Genomic DNA, 23,161 nt, shown 5'->3' with positions numbered 1-23,161 from the left:
CATTTACACCAGGGAATCATGACCGTGATAGACCAAGGAGTACTAGGACTATTGAATTGGAAATAAGTATTCTAAATCATGTGGAAGAATCCCCTGATAAAAGTACATGTTCTCTGGCAATACAAGAAGGTGTGGGCCACGTGACTGAGTGGTGGATTTTAAATGGTAACTGTCTTTATCCTTATCACTTGCACCAAGTACAGGGGCTGACTGCCGATGATTTTCCACTTAGTTTGGCTTTCTGTAACTGGTTTCCAAGAACATTAATTGAAGACCCTTTATTTTCAGCAAGAATTCTGTTCACAGATTGAAGTTTCTTTCAACAGGAATGGTGTTCAAAACTGTCACAACCAGCATATCTGGAGCGACAACAATCCTCATGGCACCTTCCAAATAACTATCAATAAAGATGTTCCCCGAACATAAGGGCAGATATTTTTTAATGACTATCTCTTTAGGATCCTGTCATTCTGCAGAGAAAAAATATGGAGAAAATTATCTTGCTCATTTGACCGAAAATCATTCATATTTGTTAAAAGACCTACCTCTACAATTAAGAGGAAGGAAGTATGTGGTTTTATCTAACTTTTAACAGTTTACTGTTTATTTAAAACAAAAATACACCTAAGGTTCTACAATTAACATAAGATTATCACATGTAGTTATTTTATTCTTTTAATTATTAAGTCTATTAATGTGAGAAAATTATTACTTATTTGATACTAATTTATAATACTAGAATTAATAAGTAAAAACAATATTTAAACGAACTGAACATAGTGAAGGGCATGAAACAGACACAAAATTACATCAATTTTCTGCCATATCTCAGCTATTTGTTAACCAAATTTAAAAAAATAAATATCATTTTATTCAAAATAAAGGTTTAATATTTTAGAAAATAACATACATTTTGATAAAACGAATATTTATGGAGATATAATGGATTGAAAAATAAACATGGCATTTTGTAATTTGCAGATGTATTTAAGTTCTGATTTTTTGCTAATTTTAAAATTTTATTACCAAGATGCTTACAAATATTAATGTGATTCATCTATCCAAAATTGAGATATAAATTTTATATAAAAATAACAAAATGATTGACAGGGGGAGAATGAAGGAGAAATTGCCATTTTTCCTAAAGATATTTTTTGTTTAGTTTTACAAGTAAAATCCAAAAAGTAAAGTCTGCCCAGCATTTTAGAAACATTCTGTATATTACATCAAAAATTAATTTTCAATAATTTCTTCAATCAGTAAATAAATAGCATCTTAACTATTTTCAGATATCTAGCAACAGCCAATAAAAATAAAATTTGAATAAAGAAAATATTAGTTAAATTAAAAAAAAAAAAAAAAATTATATAATATATATATATATATATATATAATGCAAAGTACTTTATAAAAAAGATACCATAATACATCAAATAACTTATTTTAAATTAAATAAATTAGAATGGCAGACCATAATTTGTTTTATTGTAACCTGAAATTGATTGGATAAATAAATGTTTTTGAATAGCTATTAAATAAAGTATAAAATTAATTAAAGTAAATCGGTTCCCCATTTCTGTTTTGGATAAGCAAAAAAAAAAGGCACAAATTATTTTAATAATAATTAAAAAAAATAAATAAAATGAATTCTTTTAATCACTGTTAAGAGATTTATTTATAAATAAGACATGGGTTTAACTAAAAGGGATGATGGTCATGTTACACTTCTATCAGCACAGCAGTCTTTACCAGCCATAATAGCTTTTATGTCTTCAGCATCTAATGTTTCATATTTTAATAACGCTTCTGCTAACATTTTATGTTCCTTTTGATGTGTCTTAAGTATCGCTTTAGCTCGTTCATATGATTCCTGAAAATAGAAAGTACTTCATTAAAATGACTATGATTTCCTTTTCACATCAATTAATAATATATTAGAAACAATAGTCATGAAATTCAATACTATAACACTAATATCAACAATCTTCTTTTTTAAGCATACAGACAAAGTTTTTTTTATGAGATTATTGCCATCAACTGGTTTAGTCTTTTTGCTGGAAGAATTTTGTAGTGTATGAAAAGTTGTGTATGAAAAATATCATGGCCTAATGGTTGAACCTAGGAGCTCCAGATGAAGGCAGAGATGTTACCATTCCACCATAGAGATCAGTATGGGTTTTTTTTGTCTATTTTTTTGTTTAACTCCAAGTATAATGTGAATTATTCTAGAGTAATATTGACTTATTTTATCAGTTTTTATAATTACACTTATGGCTACTACTATTACTAATAAGAAATATGGTTTCCCAACTCAATGAGATCTTTTGCCACATATGGAAACTATGAATAAGCTGTAAACATATGCAGCACTGATAAGATAAATTCAGTTGTGTTATTGGTGGTTCTTTTGTTTACTTTTATTGGTTGTTTTTTGTTGAAACTTTTGTGTTTTCGTTTGTTTACTACTTGTGTTTTTGATTGATGTGTTTTAGGTTTTGTTTCTGAAAACATGAGTAAGGATTTTACGGCTGCTCTTAAATATAAAATAAGGTCAGAGGTGGCATCTAGGAAGAAAGATGAGAGGGAAAATGCAGAGTTGGAAGCTTGGCTTAAGTTGCCATGGAAGAAAGAGGCTGCTCAGTTAGAGTTGCAGAGGAAACTAAAGCAGTCTTCGTAGGAGGTTCATTTGTGGATTACCGAGGAGGACCCGGCTGTTAGTAGTGATGCTTCAGCTGACAGCGCTATTGATGGCGAGTACCTCTGGTTGAAAGACATTGAAAGGTTAGAACAGGTACATCTAAGGCTATGGATGTTGTTGAGGAGGCTTTAGTGGATGTTGAGGTAAAAAAGTAGGCTTAAGTTCCGACACAGAATTGAATGAGGAGTTGTTTAGATTGGTGAAGAGTCAAATGAAGCAAGTTTTGCCTCCACTGAAGGATAGTGTTAAGGGAGTTAGAGGCCAAATTGGTCTCCACTGATATAGTAGCAAATGAAGTGGTTAACAGATTAGTGGACATACCACGGTTTGTGTGGTTAGGTAGAGTTGTTCTTGGGAAATCTTAAAAATATTAAGGAGAAGAGCGCTTCGTTCGTTCTGTATCGTCTTCAGAAGCTATGGTTTTTGCACCTTTTGACAGTTAAATGATCAGGGACTGAGCAGACTAAATCATTGTTGATTGTGAAGAATTAATTTCTCATGTTGTGAAAGAAGGGTTGCCTTTAGTGTTGCAACACAAGGTTTTATTGGTTGACAAGCCTGTGAGTGTTTCTTTTGAGGATTTTCTGATGAGGTTGAAAAGAAATTGAAGATTTGGAACTGAGGATTCCAAAATCCTTCCGACAGTAAATCCATAAGGTGTTAAAATCATGGTTGATGACAGTGAGGAGTGCAATATATGGCAGAAGAGAGTGAACTGTTATTCAATAGATTGTTATTCCTAAGCGTTTGAGGTCTAGGATGATAGTACATGATGTCCCTTAAAACCTTAGGGAGGAGGGTTTTACTGACGCTGTTCGGGCTCAGAACACCAAGTATAGCGAGAGTGAATTTCATGTGAAATTCAAAGTCATATTTTGGATTAACTACGTTGTAAATGTGATAAGGAATTAAGTAAAGCTCTGATGGAGAAAGGACAGGTAAGTGTGAACCTCCTTTACTGTAGGATTAAGGATTATATTAATGCTGCAGATATTTTGTGTAATTTGTTTGGACATGTGACTACGGGTTGCACATACACAGAAATTTGTTCTTTTTGCAATGAAGGGGGTCAACACAACAAGGATTGCAAAGTTAAGAAGGATGAGGAGTCTCCTTGTTGTGTTAATTGAGTTTGGTTGGGGAAGCCTGACAATCACGACTGCAAATCCTAGGACTGTCCCATGTACAAGTGTACGCAGGATATATTAATCAGTGTTCCGTTCCACGTTGAGCCGTCTGGTGCTGTGATCTAGTGGGTGCTAGCGCTAACTGGAAAGTTAAGCTCGTACTAGCATTCTAAGTTAGAATCCTGTGCAGTGTGATCGCGTTTTTCATTTCGTCTGGATGGACTATCAGTATTCTCATAGTTACAAGCATTCGGCGCTCGAATTTGATCCAAGGCGGTCACATCGTACTCTTAGTCCTAATGGATTCCATTCTTTGTTCAGATGAACGTTAGCTTTAATATTTTATTTAATTTCATATTTTTTATTTTTATATGTCAAGTTATACGTTATGTTACAATTCATTTCATTAACTGTCAAGATGACAGACAATTCATTAAACCATTATTCAACAAGCAACAAGGCGTTGTCTTCATTCATCACCTATGAACATACAGTCCAACCACACTCTAAAATCTACTAATCAGTCATATTGATTTCTAGTAACAGACAGTCCTATTGGCTAGGTTGTGGGGCTATGTTGGGAAGTGTTAGGATTGTTTATATGTTTCTGTTATAGTCTTGTTTGGTTTGCTTTGTTTCCTATTGATTTCTTTATAATGTTTGAGTTGTTTTTATTTTTGGTGTAGTTTAGTGTTTTTATTTTTTGTTACTTTTTGGTTAGGTTTTCTCTTAAGTTTTTGTTAGTCTTATGTTGCGTTGTTTTTGATTTTGTGTTGTTTATGTATATAAACATTTATTAATGTATAACATTAATAAACATTAATGTATAACATTAATAAACATTAATGTATAACATTAATAAACATTAATGTATAACATTAATAAATGTTATGGTTATGGGGTTTGTGTTATTTAGTTTCTGGGATGTCTGCGTTTTGTTTGTGTATTGTTGGGTTTTGTATTCCTAGTATTGTTTTTATTGATTTTATGTTTTTGTTTCCTTGTTTTATAGTTGATGGTGTTATGTTTATGGTTGCTGTTTGTTTTAGTGCTATTAGTCTTTGTTGTTCTAGTGTTTTAAGTTTAGATGTTGAGATTTCAGAGTTGGTGTTTGTGTGTTGTACTCACTCTCCCTTCAGGTAGGATCGACAATCAGTTCAATCAGTGTGGTCTCATTTGAGACTTTATATATTTGCTGTAGGTCCAATTTAGGTATTGAACACCGATGGGAATGTCATTTGTGGCATTCGCATCTGTGGCCAAGACCAAACTGAACGATGTTTTGAGGCTTATTGAAGATGATCTCCAGTAAAGTCCCTAAGGGCTAGGTACAGAGAGGGTGGTGTGATGGTTGGACCAGTCACAATGCAGGTGTCTTCCCTATGGAGTCAAGATATACATAATAGCTTTTTACTCATAAAATGAGCTTTATTTTAAAATCTATATGTCTCTTCAAATATTTAGCTTTGCAACAGATGAAAATTGATTTTGTTTTCTTGGCGACAAGGTAAATGATAATGAAAGTTTAAAAGTGACATGTTATTTCATTAATATGATGTTATGGAATCATGTTACCATTCATCTAATAAAGAAGTCATTCACTATAATACAAACTGTTTTAATCTAAATTTTTTAATTATTATTCCTAATATGTACATTGTAATATGTATCTGTATTGTTCAACAATTGAACAATAAGAAATCCCACCCCCCTCCACAATGACAGCAATGAGATGGTATGTGTGATATGTAAATAAGAAACATGGTGTAGTTTTGTACAGATTCAGGCATTCCCATTCAGATTCACCATTCCTGAGATATGTGGTTAACTGAACCCCAGCCAAGAATTACATTGGTATCCACTGTCTAGTATTCAAATCCATATAAAAGTAACTAACTTTTGCCAGAATTAGAACCTCAGAACCTTTGACCTCGAAAATCAGCTATTAAGTAATTTTCGATGAGTTTACTACTAGACCAGCACCTGGTAGGCTAATCTAAAAATGCATTAATTTTTTTATGTATTAGGGAAAAAATAAGCAGTTTTGCAGACTCATATAGAATAAATCCAACTTGCTAAGTTATAATATACATAATATAAATAAAATAAAATCATATGATAAACAAACAAATATTTGAAATTCTATAATATAAACCACCAAGTACAGAGTATTGTGATAACCTTACCTTTCTTAATTAAATTGCATATTAAAAATACTAAAATAATGAATGAATAAGTAAATCAATTAATACGCAATTTTCATTATTTAAGATTTTTTAAATGCAGTTTAATTAAAATATTTCAATCACAATTGAGGATATGGGATCCTGCAAAAATACTTTCATGATAAAATACATGCATATATATATATAAACTTACCTGCATAAGGCGCCTAATTTCAGCATCTATTTGTTCTGTTGTAGCAGGACTAACTTCATTAATTACAACAAATGATCTATTATTGGTTTCATGTGTTCTTAATCCAGCCTTATCTGACATTCCCCACTCTTTAACCATGTGTGTAGCGATTGAAGTTGCTTGCTAAAGGAAAAAAGAGTAGAGAATGAAAATAAATTAAAATATTGTAGAGAAGAAATCATATTTAACTTTTTAAAGCAATAACATCAACAGAAATTCATTCAATTACCCATTTTCAATGGTTTACTTATCCTCTAAGCAGAATTAAATATGGTGGAAAAATGGTTAACTTAAATGATATTAATGAAAATATGTAAAACTAACCAAGTATGTATGGAAAAACAAATATTTTTATAAAGATACCATTATTTTTTTTCTATTTCAATGATACCAAATTATGTGTGCATGGAATTTAAAAATTAAAAAAATAAATCATTTAAGCATATTTTCAGATTATTCTTATAACAGTTAAAAATATGGAATCTTAATTATATTTACAATAAGAAAGAGAAATAATATAAATTCAACATTTATTTATTTTTCTTTTAATTTTATAAACTTCCTCTTACTTTTATTATCATGATCTTATAGAGAGAGGATCATTTCATTGGCTGATTCACATCAAGAACACAGAATACTGCAGTTGTTACAATGATAGCCTCTGAAATAACTTGTCACTCTTCTTTTCCTTCTACTGATCCTCCTTATAGGTATTTCTAATAAACTTTTTTTTCCAGATAATATAGTCATGTCTATTCTGTATTGTTTGTTTAAGCTTCATTCTATCCATTTAATATTCTTCAATCCCCCTTGATCCGTACCATGATGAGCCAGTTGGTGCTGCACTCTAGCATCTACTAGTGCTAGCCGACAAGTTAGTATCGTACAATGATTCCAGTTAAAAATCCGCCAGGTAAGGTCATGTACATTTAGTCTAAGGTGAGTAACTTGTCTAATGTGACCATTCGAGAGGCGGATCCTGCTTGGAGCGGTCATGATTTGTTTAATGTAACATTTCATTCTGGTGTAGAATAGTTTTATTTTGTAGTCTAAAGTCTAATGTAGCTTATAGTGTTTATTGATAATGTTCAATTGTATAATTTTGACTAATGCGTCATTTATTCATCAGACTAATGTGACTTGTATTTTTCGATATTAAAAAAAAATATGTCTACTGTAACAAATTAAAATTTAACGTTTCAAGAAGAATATGTTTTAGTTCATTTCATCATCTCAACCATCATTTCAAAATACAGTCCATACTCGCTCTATAACTTAACACCCCTCTTTTCTTAATGTTCATATTTAAAATCCAAATAGAAGTAGACTCCAAACTAATATTTCACATAATGCTTCTTAAAATCTAACAACTCATATTGGTACATAAATGCTTCTTTCTGTTAAATGCTTTCTTTGTAAATATATTTATTTACATTTTGTTTTTACTTTGACAATCTTTTGTTCCCAGATATCTGTCTTGTTTTACTTGTTAAATACTTTCTTTGTACATACAAAGATTAGCATAAATGCCATTTCTCCTAATCATTGCCTCCTACCCTTACTACTTTCTTAATATTCATTTTCATACCATATTCTTTCATAATAAATAAATAAATAAAACATAATTTGTACGTGTAATCCAAAACATGATCACACGCTATCAAACGTTTAGGCAAACTTATGAATTATTACATATAAGTATTGTAATTCTTCATAAAGAAGCAACTTATTAGTAACAACAGCACTAAACATATCTAAGGAAAGAAATTTTTAATATACGTTTTCAAAACCTAGTTATTAATGATGTTACATAATTAAAATTCTAATAATGTTGTATAAATTTGCTCAACTACGTATCAAAATTACTTATGATATATTACCTTTAAATCACTTGATGCTCCAGAAGTGATTTTATCTGGACCAAAAATTAATTCTTCAGCAGCACGTCCACCCATCATTGTATCCATCATTGCTTGCAGCTGTGACTTTGTAACATGATATCTCTCTTTTTCTGGTATGTATGCTGTCTGAAATGTTAGAAAAATAACTTCACTAAGAAATACTTAGTATGTTTACTAAATTTATTAGTAAATAAAACTTTTACTCAAAAAAAATATTCTGCAATAGTTACTTATACGTTTTTGCTATTCTGTAAAATTTACAATACAGTAAAAATCACTATTGATCTTAAAAATTTGTTTTAAGCAAATTAAGTTAATAGTATCTGTTACAAACTAAATATCATTATCTGTTAAATCTTAAATATCAGTAACTATTACAAATTATTATTCAAAACTTAGAAAATAGATATAATGTTGTTCATGCTGTAACATGTCAGCTTAATTCAAATATTACAATAAAAATAAATAATCATGAGTATGACTCACATGACCTAGTGATGGCCCTCTTGGTATAATTGTAACTTTATGTAAAGGATGGGAGTCTTTTGTGTAATATGCAACTACTGCATGACCTCCTTCATGGTATGCTGTAATCTCATTTGCTTCTTCATCTGGTATTCTTGATTTCCTTTCTGGGCCTTTAATAAAAAAAAAGATAATACAAGACTGTATTTCACTAAATATATATATATATATATATATATAAAATTATTAAAATTTAATTCATAAGAGGTATGACATTTAATAATCATTATATGATTCTTTAGTAAACTACAAAGCTGAACTGCAAAATTTTTATTGTAATTTAACACTAGTCATCAAATTCTGTGAATAAAATATAAAATAAAACAATCATTAAACATTTTTAGACCGTTTACCTTTTTTGAGTGTTATAAAATGACAACATACCCCTAACTCAGATGAAAAAGAAGCAATTCAATTTTTTGAAGAAATAAATTCACATAATACATTACCGAGATCCTCTCGGTGTTTCAAACAATGTCAGTATTGATATATTAATGTAAAGGAAAGACAATTTGAGAAAAAAATGTTAGTTCAGGCAATTATATACTACTTTCACGGGGAGTCTGCAATAACCAGACGCAAAACAGGGATGAGCCAAAACTCTTTTGCATTGCGATAAATTCACTCTTGGTCTACTAAATCGTTAACGGCATGATTTTAATACTGCTTTTATCCAACATATGACTTTCAGCAGACCTGATAATTGTATTGTATCAATATATAATAAATAACTGGATAATTATGAACAAATCTTTAATAGTATTAATACATACTTAACAATTTAGTAATGTATCTCTTCCATAACAAAAGGGATAGATAAATAAACGCTGTATTATTTCTTGTAATATTGTCCTGTCATATTTCTTGTTTTCATACAGTCGGTCTTAATATACAAATCTAAAAATTATTTTAAGTGTTTAATCAGGACAAAAGCAAAAATCTAAAGAACGCTAGTATTTGGTAGGGACTTCTTTATTAAGCTGTCCATGCTTAAAATTTCTACAATTTATAAATCTTACAATATAATATCAAATGGTCATAACTTTCTACAAATAACGTCCATTCTCTTCAAAATTCATTTACCCTTTTTCTCTTTAAATGAAGTGGTACAAGATTACTAGTAAAAAAAATTGATTATGATTATTCATTCTGATCTTTATTCAAATCAAATAAATTATAATAAAAAAAAAATCAAATCAAATAAATTGGTGAAGGATTGTTTAACTTTCCTGTCTTTGCCCTTGACAGATCTTAATTTCAAATATGACACAGGGTTTTTAAAACCAATTCTAGATAATAAAATTTAATAAACGATTTTAGAAATATGTTACAGTGTTCCTAGAGGTTCTGGTGATATTTTATTAAGCACTGAATGTAATGATATTTACCTGTGTAAAAACTAATAATCTGTTGTAAGATTCCCTTACAAGTAAACATTTAAATTAAATTTTGTGCTTTAATATAAAATTTGTTCAATGATATAAGAAAACTAAAAAAAAAATGTTAAACTGGGTACTGCCTAATTCACTTGTCTGCAGAAGTTTAAAGCTTATACAATTAAGATATCATGTACAGAAATACTTTCAAGAAATTTTAAATATTCAGGCCATCTGGAGATACTTATAAAATTGATGTAGTGAGATGTTTATCTCGCTTAATTTTTCCTTTGTTTGTATTTTTTCAATAAAAAATATAAATAGTAAAAGCAAACTGAGATATTTGTTTTTGAAATTTGGTGTATAGTACCCAATATTTTCAACAAAATAAAAAATATGAAGATTTTACCTTTGAAAATATTAAAATGGTAAACCATTAAAATTTTTTAATCGTAACATCTTTTTAAAAATTAGTTGTATTAAATTATGTTTTATTAGATAAAATATGTCATTGTAAAGAAAATAAGACCTCATTTGTTTAAATCAGTTAAAATTGTAAAAGTAGATCACAAAAGTTATATATGAAAAAAGCAGGCACAAAATTGTTAGACTATGATTTCAGTGATCCACTAAAATCCCATTTTTATCTGTTAAATACTAAAATAATATTTAATCTGTGCACACTCAAGAAACACAATTTCATCACACAAAATTTCTCTCATGAGAAACATTAATTTAATACTGAGTTTTAAAAGAATTCAATAGATCTCTTAAGAATAAAATACAATGTATGCAAGAAATCAAACAAAGAGAATGATTCAGTTTTGATAAATAAATGAAAGAATATCAAACTAGGTCCACTGTTGAATATTGTTGTTTTTAATCATGACATCCATAGAACACCATTTTTGTGGAAGATAAATACTATTCTGTACTTAAAACAGAAATACAATGCGTTCAGAAAGTCACTGTGCAGGATGCTTTAGAATTATGTAGTGCATTCTGTTCTTTTGACATTAGGTTGGTTGCTCTGTGGATTTGTTGGGTGTTACTCATTTGTTGGGAATAAACCAATTCATCAGTTGTTGAGCTGTGAATGAAAATTCTTCGTTTCAACACCTTTTATAGATTATTCCAGTTATTATAATATCTATTTCTATAAAATAATGAAATAAAAATACAAAGTAATAATTAAGAGAGTTTCTTCATTACAGTTCCACAATTCCAGTGCACAGCAACTTTCTGAACAAAATAAAAATAGTTGTGGTTCTTGAACAGAATAAAAATGGTTGCAACCCTCCAGGTAGAATACTGTTAGAATTATCTTGAATTACAAGAATTTACCTTTGTTACTTATACATTTTCTTTAATATGTTTGTTAAATAATAAAACTGTGATTTTTTAAAAAGCACAAACTGTGAACATATTCTAAATTTTCTTTTATTTCACAAAAATAATTTCCTTTTTTCATAACTGCACCACCACTAAGCTCATAGAACACATTTAAAAATTATTTATAATTTTATTTTTTAATTTCATCTAAATTTTTTTTTTATAGAAACTTTCAAACTGAAAATGTATTCTGCCAATAAAACTGAAATTTTTCATTTCTATGTCACTTTTATAAAAATCAGAATATGTACATATTATTTATCTATAGAGATCACTACGGCCAAAGAAATAGTTTTCACTTAAGATATTTCTTATAGATATATTTATTAAAAATCTAGGAGTTCACCAGTCAACTAAAAATCTTTTCACAAAAAAAAGCTTAAATTAAATATGACGAATGGGATTGAACGTCCTAAGTAGCTCGTTAAAATTGCATTTTTTTTATTTCAGTAAACCAATCTTTAAAGAAGTTTTATTGTATTAAAGATCAAGTACATAAAAAATAATAAACTTTCGAAGTTTCCAATTTCATTCCTTTAGAAAACTTATCACCACTAGCTAGCTAGATTTATTCAAAAACTTATTTTTGTAAAATAGTTTTCTTGAGGAAAATATCTCCTCTTTTGCATCATGATCTCAGTTTTTACATATCTACCTTACTTCTAGAGATTTTGCAAAAAGCTAAAAAGAACCAAATCTGTCACAACATTTCTTAAATGTAGCACTGGAAATCATGCAAATTTTGTAATATTCATCTAAAAATAAAAAGCTGCTTATATGAAAGATTTCTGCCAGTTTGAAATTTTTGTGAATTTAAAAATTTTGCTAAACTGTTTATGTTTTACTTTACACATTTTAGTTTTATTTAAAATATGGGTAGGCCTACAAAAAAGTTGGTATTCACAAGAAACAAAGATTAGAAATATCTTGATCAAAATATACGAGGAATGCAAAAAAATGTATAGATTGCTACTGAGGATGAATTAAATATTTTAAAGCAAAATTTGTACTTTTTGAATCAAAATTTTTTAACTAATTTTCTTAAATTTTTACAAAAAAAAAATATTTTGAATATCAGAACGTCATTAGTCAATAAACTTGTTATAAAATTTCAAAAGAACAATGATGAAAAATTCTTTATGTAACTTATAAAATATAGAACCAGTCAAATGACTGAAGACAAAAAAAAAAATAAAATATAGATTTTTTTGTCGTTGAAAAAATATAATTAAAAATGATCCAAAAATAATACAGCTTGAATATTAAAAAACTTACAATTGTTTAACTTCCTCTTTTTTTGAAGAAGATACTTTATAAATAGCATGAACTTTACAAAACTTTCAAGTTAGATTTTTCTTCATATCTGATTTCTTTCTGATAATTATCTGGGTTAATTAAAACGTAATTAGATTGCAATTGTTAATATTCATAAAAGAACTGTTTAAATTATACATCAGAAAAATTATTGTAAGGATCTCATTACCTAAATAGGTAATATTTGTCATATCAGCAAAAATAGTCATATCAGTTCTTTCAATAGCCACAGATTAACATGTCACTAATAGCTTTTGTAGTAGTATCCACACTATTATTTTGACAATGAATCAAAATAATTCTACATATTTAACAAGAATCCTTAAACAAAAAATTTCAGCTCGTTCTACCCTAGTAACTTCAACCACTGCTAACTATATATCTGAACAGAAGGAGAAAAAATAACATAACATACAGAAATCCCATATCCCATAGCTTCACAGCTGTAACCAAAACTATACCTGAAGCAGCTGTCAAACAGCCAGCTTGCATATCATAAGATAGGTGTTCTTCTGGTACTTACCCGCCTCCTAGAGTGACAGGTATAATCAGCTAATACCATTATTAGTAGTACCTAATAATACAAATGACATTAAAAAAAAGTATCATACTAACCCATAAGTACTTTATCCCTAGCATTTTCTAGATGTTTCATTGTTACAGATTCAGCACCATCAATAGCTGCTTTAAGTGCAGCTTGATTCACCATATTTTCAAGATCAGCTCCAGTAAAGCCAGTAGTACCCCTCGCTAATAACTCGACATCAACCCCTTTTGATAATATTTTACTCAAATATAATGATAGTATTTCCTTTCTACCAGTTAAATCAGGAGTAGGAACCTGGAAAAAAGTTATTATAAAGATTATTAAATGAATGTATAATACAAATTGTATTTTAAAAATGATTCCAGTGTTTTAACATAAATAAGCATATTTGACGATAAACCTGTACAATAAAAGTTATCAAATATCAAATAGTTTTTTTCTGAAAGCTTTTTCATACAAAAGATAAACCCCACTACACATAGCCTAAAATTTTCATTATTAAAACAACAGTATCTTCTAAACCCATTTGATGCAATGCAACTATAATAAATACCACTTGCTTTGTCCAGCAAATTTGTTTCAGATCAATAATTAAACATCCTGACTATACATCATTCACCTCATGACTGCAACAAATTATTATTATGAAATGTGCTAATCAAGTAATGAGTAAGATTATGTAACATTTTTCAGGCTACATTATGTAGCTTCTATTTTCAACATATCGTTTTTTTGGTTCTTCAGTATTTTGAGATTATTGTGGTTCAATTCGTTATTATACGGGATTGAAATTATAATGTTTTTCACTGGACCTGAAAATTTTTTATATTTAGAAAGAATAAACAACCTATACATACATATACATGTATATATATGTATGGTTGTTTAATCGTAAATTCAGGGAGTCTTTCTAAATATAAAAAATTTTCAGGAACAGGGCAAAAACATTATAATTACAATCCCGTATAATAATGAATTGAACCACAATAATCTGAAAATACTGAAGAACCAAAAAAAAAGAAAAAAATATATAGTATTTTCACAATTGTAAGGTGATGTTCTATTTTTCCCGTACTGAAATCGTAGGAAAAAATTTCAATTTTAAACAATGTATGAGGGGTGTCACAAAGATCCCAGCCAAAAACATGGACTTCACTTGGCTTAATAGACTTAGTTTACAAAAATTTTATAAAAAAGCACATATCTGACTAATCAAACTTCAGCATTGTTATAATTCTGTGAAATTTTGATTAAGAAATTAACAATGTTAACTTGTTTTGTATTATAATACAATAAAAAGAACTAAATAACTTATTGATAAAAACACAAACTGTAGATTTTCAAAATTAAAATATTTACTAGTAAAGTGAACAAAATTATGTAATTACATTAAAAATAGAATTTTCAGTCATGTAATAAAAAAGGAGTGGATTAATATCAGCTACCATTAAATTATCATTAAAAAAAAGGACAAAGCAAAAGTTATTCAATTTGGTCATTAGAATACTCAAACATATATATATATATATATATATATATATATATATATATATAAAAACCAAATTGATCCACCCAAGTACAGAATATACAGTAATATATATTTCTGTAATTGGGTGGATCAATTTGGTTTATATTTGTATATTAGTGCAGAGGAATTTGGGTCTTGAAAAGATTGACTTTAGAAAACTATATATATATATATATATATTACATTTTTTTTTTTTGTCATCAGTCATTTGACTGGTTTGATGCAGCTCTCCAAGATTCCCTATCTAATGCTAGTCGTTTCATTTCAGTATACCCTCTACATCCTACATCCCTAACAATTTGTTTTATATATTCCAAACGTGGCCTGCCTACACAATTTTTTCCTTCTACCTGTCCTTCCAATATTAAAGCGACTATTCCAGGATGCCTTAGTATGTGGCCTATAAGTCTGTCTCTTCTTTTAACTATATTTTTCCAAATGCTTCTTTCTTCATCTATTTGCCGCAATACCTCTTCATTTGTCACTTTATCCACCCATCTGATTTTTAACATTCTCCTATAACACCACATTTCAAAAGTTTCTAATCTTTTCTTCTCAGATACTCCGATTGTCCAAGCTTCACTTCCATATGAAGCGACACTCCAAATATATACTTTCAAAAATTTTTTCCTGACATTTAAATTAATTTTTGATGTAAACAAATTATATTTCTTACTGAAGGCTCGTTTCGCTTGTGCTATTCAGCATTTTATATCGCTCCTGCTTCGTCCATCTTTAGTAATTCTACTTCCTAAATAACAAAATTCTTCTATCTCCATAATCTTTTCTCCTCCTATTTTCACATTCAGTGGTCCATCTTTGTTATTTCTACTACATTTCATTACTTTTGTTTTGTTCTTGTTTATTTTTATGCGATAGTTCTTGCGTAGGACTTCATCCATGCCGTTCATTGTTTCTTCTAAATCCTTTTTACTCTCGGCTAGAATTACTATATCATCAGAAAATTGTAGCATCTTTATCTTTTCACCTTGTACTGTTACTCCGAATCTAAATTGTTCTTTAACATCATTAACTGCTTGTTCCATGTAAAGATTAAAAAGTAACGGAGATAGGGAACATCCTTGTCGGACTCCCTTTCTTATTACGGCTTCTTTCTTATGTTCTTCAATTATTACTGTTGCTGTTTGGTTCCTGTACATGTTAGCAATTTTCTTCTATCTCTGTATTTGAACCCTAATTTTTTTAAAATGCTGAACATTTTATTCCAGTCTATGTTATCGAATGCCTTTTCTAGGTCTATAAACGGCAAGTATGTTGGTTTGTTTTTCTTTAATCTTCCTTCTACTATTAATCTGATGCCTAAAATTGCTTCCCTTATCCCTATACTTTTTCTGAAACTAAATTGGTCTCCTAACACTTCTTCCACTCTCCTCTCAATTCTTCTGTATAGAATTCTAGTTAAGATTTTTGATGCATGACTAGTTAAACTAATTGTTCTGTATTCTTCACATTTATCTGCCCCTGCTTTCTTTGGTATCATGACTATAACACTTTTTTTGAAGTCTGACGGAACTTCGCCTTTTTCATAAATATTACACACCAGTTTGTATAATCTATCAATCGCTTCCTCACCTGCACTGCGCAGTAATTCGACAGGTATTCCGTCTATTCCAGGAGCCTTTCTGCCATTTAAATCTTTTATATATTACATAATATAAGCTTATTCAGAAACTCCACAAAGTACAGAATTATACAACACACTTACCTTACTTTTTAATCATTTTCACAGCACTTTTGGGCGTAAGCCCATCTTCAGTAATTTTTTAAAACTTCTTCCTTTTTACATTTACATATTAGAATACATTATACATTAAAATTTCTAGAACAAATATTTGTCAGTCAACAAAATTTTTTTTTTAAATTTAAAACGTTCTGTGATTTGGTGTTATATTTCATATAATATTAAATTTTATTAACATGATGATCAATATGTTAATGGTAAACCAGCAAATCACATAAATTAGTTAAGTTAAACTTACCATACTAATTTCCAACAATTGATTTTTGTAGTATTCCACACCTTCAGTTGGTATTAAATTCTATAACTACATTAAAACATATTCTTTTAATAATTTGTCATTTTATTCAAAAATTTTTTCCGTTTTGAAATTTTGAATTGAATTATGAACATATAAGTAAATTTTGCTGTCTAGCAACTGGAATAATTTAATTTTATATATAGACAGTGTGGCCGGAAAGTCCCCGTACCCTTAAATTTAACGAAAAATGCGAGTTAGGACAGTTAGGAGTAAGAAAAATGTGTTTAGAACATACAATGTTTTTATTGGGGTCAGTTGGCAACAGTTTTTTTCAACATCATACTCAAGAGTAAAAGAGACAGTTGTGATAAAATGGCTGACATGGGTAGTTACAGTGTCGGTAGAAGCTGTTAGTGACAACTGTATGGTTTCATGAACAATATACGAATCAAACAATGAAGCTAATTTGAATTAGGGAGTGTTAACGTTAACTCGGTTAGAAACAAATATTGCTGTTTTATTTTCTATTGAATAATCTGCAATGAAATTAACTTGTAAACGGTCAACTGAGCTTCATATACCGTGGATGACAATGCAAGACTATATTAAAAAAGGACTTGAATGTTAGGCTACCTCATCCGATGTTCATCAATGAACTGTTAGATGCAGACATGGAAAGTCATGTTGCATGCTGCTGGATTTTATTAGAAAAATTCCCTGCTGCAGTGCACCATGGAAAGGTGCTCTTTACTAACGAATGTGCAATCTATTGCAGTTCAGATGCCAGAAATATTATTTTAGGAGAAAGAAAATCCTTATTATACGACAGATTTGAAAAGAACTGCACATCATGATATGGGCTGGAATGGCAGCTTGTCATTGGTTTGATTCTTATTTTTTTTCATGGTGAATGCACAAACTTATTTAGAGATATTGGAGGCATGGTTAATACCATAGCTTCAAGAGAAGGATCTCATGGAACGAGTATGGTTGCAGCAGGATGGATCACCTGCACACTTTGCTTTATCAGTCTGCGCATTTCTGAATGAAAAATTTCCAAGATGTTGGACTGGCTGTGGTACTCCAGCACTACCAGCTTCGTTATCATGGTCAGCACGAAGTCTTTATCTTATCATACCAGACAATTCATTATGGGAAATTATCAAGGCACACATGTCTGCATGCCACAACACCACAAATGAAGAATTGCGTGATGTTGTGAGGGGCGCCTTCCATAACGTTAACACCAGAAATGCTGCGTCGCATGTCACAGAGGACATGATGACATTTAGATTTGTGTATGCAACATGAGGGCAAACACACACAGACCCATTAGACCATTAAAATTAATACTATGTATCAAATGAGTAAATAAAATAAGTCATTATTATATTGAATTTTTCATTAATAACTCATTACAAATTTTTAGTTCTAACTTTAGGGGATATGGTGACTTCACAGCCACCCTCTAGATATTAGTAGTATTGTATTTTTATAATCAAAAACCAACTTGAACAACCCAAGTACAGAAATATAAAGTAAATGAAACGACACTTACCTTATTTTTTTATTCCAAAAGCATTTTCTCAGGATCCCACACCATCATTTGTATAAAAGTTATATTTATATAAAATTACATATAAAAGATAAAAATTTTTAAATTAAAATTACAATCATATATACAAATAATTATAGTCAATTAAATAAAACAACTACAACTATATATATATATATATATATATATATGGAGTCATAAAAAATTTTAAATTAAAATTAAATTTTAAATATAATAAATAGAAAATTTATACTATGTAACCTGGGCAGTCAATATTACTTACATTACTGAGTGGATTTGAATTAAATTATTTATATACATTATGATTATATCTATTTTTATCTAAAAACATGCTGCCTTTGATGTGTAATTTTATATAAATATAACTTATATGCAACTGATGATGCGGGATCCCGCCAAAGTGCTTTTGGAATAAAAAAATAAGGTGTGTCATTTCATTTACTTTTTAATTCTGTACTTGGGTTGTTCAAGTTGATTTTTGATTATAAAAATACAATATATTTGTACAGAGGAATATGGGTCTTATAAGTATTGACTATAGAAAAATCATATATATATGTGTGTGAATGTATGCATGCATGTGTGTGTGTGTGTAACATATATATTGTAACAGGGCCAGTGTAATGAGTTTCTTCCAATTAAGAAGAAAGAGAGAGAGAAAATAAAGAAAGAATCTTAGAAGGATCCAGAAGGGATTCTTTGTTTAGAAAAACAGGTCTATTTAACAATCTGTTCTTTGTAATACAGACAAGGGCACCTTCAAAAGCTCCTGTTTGACCTGAAGGATTACTGAACTGGAAAAAGAACTTATAGAAAAGCATAAGGGCATGGGCAATGAAAATTAATTTTTAACAATCAAAAGGACAGTCGAGTACTGATTCTGCAGGCAAGGAGGTGTAAATACTGCTGGAACCCAGCAGACAGAGTTAGTAGTTTTACAAGCCCAAGTTCGGTGCAGCGATACAGTAAGCGTGTGGTAACGACTGAAGAGTGCATCACAAGAATTCCATTTCGGTCAGTTGTTGAAAACACGAAGCTGTTTGGTGAATTATTAATAAATAGGAGTGAAAATGACAGTATATAGTATTCTATTCATTCATAAAGTGTAGGGTAGGTCTTTTATAAAAGTAAAGATAATAATGCTAGCAAAAAGTGAATTGTATCAATTTAAAATTTTTCTCTTGTTATCTTATTGTTAATGCAATATTGGTTTCTCATTAAAACACAGTAAGTCATTATAACATTAAAGTAAACTGGACTGTATTTTGGAATTTATAATTTAATTGTCATTAAACAATATTGTCTTTTTATTTGAATTAATATTTTTGATATTATACATTTATTATTATTTATTTTATTTTATGTATTAAGAGTAACAAATTGTTTTTATAACAAATTTTTCCTTTGTTAGTTTCTTAATATCCTTGTAGAAAACTGTGAACATGTGATATATATATTTTTTTATTTTATTATTAAAAGTGTTAATATAGCATTTAAACTAAATATGATGATGCTCATTTTCTGAGATTTGAGATTAGTTGATAATATAAGCAAGTTTGAAAAAGAATATGTTCTTCATTAAGGTCTATCCTTCATTTTGTAATACTACATAAAACTCTTTAACAATATTAATAATTTCTTTACTAATACATATTTGAAATTTTATTTCATAAGCTCTTTTAACTGACACATCACATGAAAATGTTTGATGAACCTTATTTCCTCTTAACGGACAAAATCTGTGCCATGCTGTAGAAATATTTTCCTAACACAATACAATCAATTTTTCTCACCAGATCAAGAATATATCTTTTGATTTGGTGTTGCTCAATTTGAGAATGCTCAACCACATACAATAACCTTCAAGGAAATAAAAAGGCAGCCACAAACAATCTTATGTGAAATACTAATCAATTCTGTGGCAGAGGATAAAAACATTTCCAACATCGAAAACTTTTATACTAATAGTGTTAGATTTTTACTGCAGTAGATACAGTTTGTCAGATCTCAGTAATGTAAAATTGCACTATAGTGCATGCAGTACTTACATTGACTTCAATATCAAATCTGCCAGGCCTCAGTAAAGCTTTATCAAGATCATCCCGACGATTCGTAGCACCCAACACTATAACACCTTCATTTTGATGAAATCTAAAAAATAATTAAGTGAAATCAACAAATTTTATACAAATTTAAGTATACAGATGAAAATAAAAACTAGAAATTGTAGTAATTCAGTAAAAGTAATCAAAACGTAAAATGAGATTCAACAAGCCTGTCTAAATGACGATGGTCCAATTAACAACCATTATATAATGATCATTAGACACAATGCTCCTATCAAACAAGGCACTTCAAATTTAAAATTATGCAAAATACTGAGAAGTTCATTCTTTCATAACATTTTACTTAAAAAGCTAAAAAATGTATGAAAATGTATGTAAAGGAAAATATAGAATTTTTTTTATTGAAAGCTCTTAAAAGGGCAATATTATCTTTACATGAAAATCCAGGCCTCTACTACGAATCCAGGGACCTTCAGCTTAGCTATAAGTCACACTAATAACATTGTTACTGCGCAGCAGTCATCTAAATTGTTGTGTAAATATATTTAGTTTGGTGGGATAATCTCAGATCCACAAAAGTCTTTATCAAAAAATTACAGGCCAGACTATAAGAATTTCATTTCTTCACTGTCTAAATTTACCTCCCTAATACTCACTTCATGATATCATTATATATATAAAACCATAAAACATTTATTTACATAGTCTTTCTGGAGAGAATTATTTATCTCTGCTCTACCTTGATAAATTTTTTGAGTCCAGAAGGATCAACAGTTTTGGTAGTGTAAGCTCCCACAAATCACCCTGAATTCCCCTTATCACTACTTAATACAATTTTTAATATTACACGATTTTTAACTGTTCTTTTATTAAATGTGTTTTCTCAATGTCTTTTTCCAGGTTGCACAACAAAGTGTTGTTATTAAAATATTAATATGTTCAGACAAAATATTAATATAGTAAACAATTAAATATTAAAAATTAAGCAACAGTAATATAAAAACACAGCATAGATGTAAAAACCTATATCATATGCTAAAGGCAAAATAAAGCCACGTAAAATATATCATTAAAAATCTAATTTAAAGTTACAAATTTACCATCTGGCATATGCCAAATGGCATAGACAAAAACATATCAATAATCAAATATTTGAATACAAATTTCTTAACATGCCATTAAGAAATTGTAAGATATTTGATAACATATTTGTATTGTTCCCAAAGTTATTTCAGATATTAGCCCCTTGTCTAAACTTTCGATGCAATGCCATATATATCAGACAAAAGTCCAAAGGATGTGGTGTACCACTAGCTAGCAGTTACAGCAAACACAAACGAGTGCATTGGTCTGATTTATGAGATGTCCATGACCGCAAACAACAAATAAACAACTTCCTCTGGATGGTATTCCTGCATGAAGAGCTACATGGTGACAGTGTTCTTAACTGGATGACGTTTTTCAGTGCCTGGACACAATATTACTATACAAAATAATGTAACTGAACAACATCAAATCTAAAAATTAATTAACAGTAATATAAAACAAAATCAACAATAAAAATGCATAATATCATAACAAAAAATATTCCTCATACAGTACAGCACACATGTACAGTGCCTATGTCGTATGCTAAAGACAAAATAAAACCAAAATGAAGTACAATATTAAAATCTAACTTAAAATAACAAAATTACAATCTGGCAAATGCTAAATGCCATAAATATATGAAAAACACTATAGAATAAAAAACACAATATCAAGGAAACTAGTAAAGATCTTTTTTTTTCTGTTTGTGGGTGAAAAACGCCTGGGCGTTATCATCGCCTGGAATTTTAATTATAAAAGGGTAAAACAACTCCAAAATAATAAAAACTTATAAGATGTAAAATTAATACATATAATAAAAATTTATTAAAACAAGAGTCAAGAAGGTAAAATAAAACTCAAAACTAATACTGCAGATTAATTACATTTAATAAAGATCTTAATTACATTTTAAAATAATAAGAAACACACTACAAAAATGATTAAATATTCAAATACAAATGCACAGCCTTAAGTAATAACAATAAACTTGATACAATCATCATATTGTTCCCTTATATATTTTGGATGTTAGCCCCTAATTTAAATTTCCAATGCAATGATGCATGACAGACAGTCCATATGGATGTGGTTACCATTAGTTTCAGCGAACACAAACGGGTGCATCTGTGTTATGTCCATGAGGGAGTCTAGTGTGCCCTATTTACAAATGGCAAATAATAAACTTCTTTTAATGGTTATTTCTGCTTTTGTAATTTGGGGGGGGGGGGTTGTAACACTGAGTAATAGTAAGAACTGGAGGTAATTGTATTTGAGAGATAAAAATAGGCAGTGAGCTCTGATGCCTAGTGGAGCAGTAGATCTCAGTTGTTCCTGATATCGATTAACGTGCAGTTTAGAGAAAACAGCGTCAAAGGTTGGATGATTTGGTTGCGTTTTAATGCAAGCAATATAGGATTAGATCATTTGGTTTCATCTATACCAAAAAGATGGCTCACCACTGTCCACTAGAAGACTTTTACCATGGGGCTTGAATGAAACACACCACTAGTAAGACTGAAAAATGAATGATGACCTACATTGAACAACACCCTAAGAGCACAGTGGCCATGTGGATGAATAAGCCATGCAGTCATAATGGACCA

At 29.4% G+C, this 23,161-nt stretch overlaps 1 protein-coding gene across 2 annotated transcripts in view; it reads right to left on the bottom strand.

Moving 5' to 3' along the window:
• Positions 1–1,638: 1,638 nt before the first annotated feature.
• The window catches only part of YME1L (ATP-dependent zinc metalloprotease YME1L), a 61,157-nt gene continuing 39,634 nt past the window's right edge, over positions 1,639–23,161 (bottom strand). For both annotated transcript variants that reach the window (XM_075368133.1, XM_075368134.1), the window contains 6 exons: positions 20,451–20,553; positions 13,367–13,592; positions 8,631–8,782; positions 8,124–8,270; positions 6,205–6,366; positions 1,639–1,870 (listed from right to left, as the gene is read on the bottom strand). In XM_075368133.1, coding sequence (XP_075224248.1) covers positions 1,715–1,870; positions 6,205–6,366; positions 8,124–8,270; positions 8,631–8,782; positions 13,367–13,592; positions 20,451–20,553 — 946 coding nt within the window. In that variant the 3' untranslated portion in view covers positions 1,639–1,714. The remainder of the gene's footprint in view (positions 1,871–6,204; positions 6,367–8,123; positions 8,271–8,630; positions 8,783–13,366; positions 13,593–20,450; positions 20,554–23,161) is intronic.

Source organism: Lycorma delicatula, chromosome 6, assembly GCF_047948215.1.
Source record: "Lycorma delicatula isolate Av1 chromosome 6, ASM4794821v1, whole genome shotgun sequence".
Lineage (NCBI taxonomy): Eukaryota > Metazoa > Arthropoda > Insecta > Hemiptera > Fulgoridae > Lycorma > Lycorma delicatula.
The sequence above is the reverse complement of the archived record's forward strand: the minus strand, read 5'-3'. Positions and strand labels throughout refer to the sequence as shown.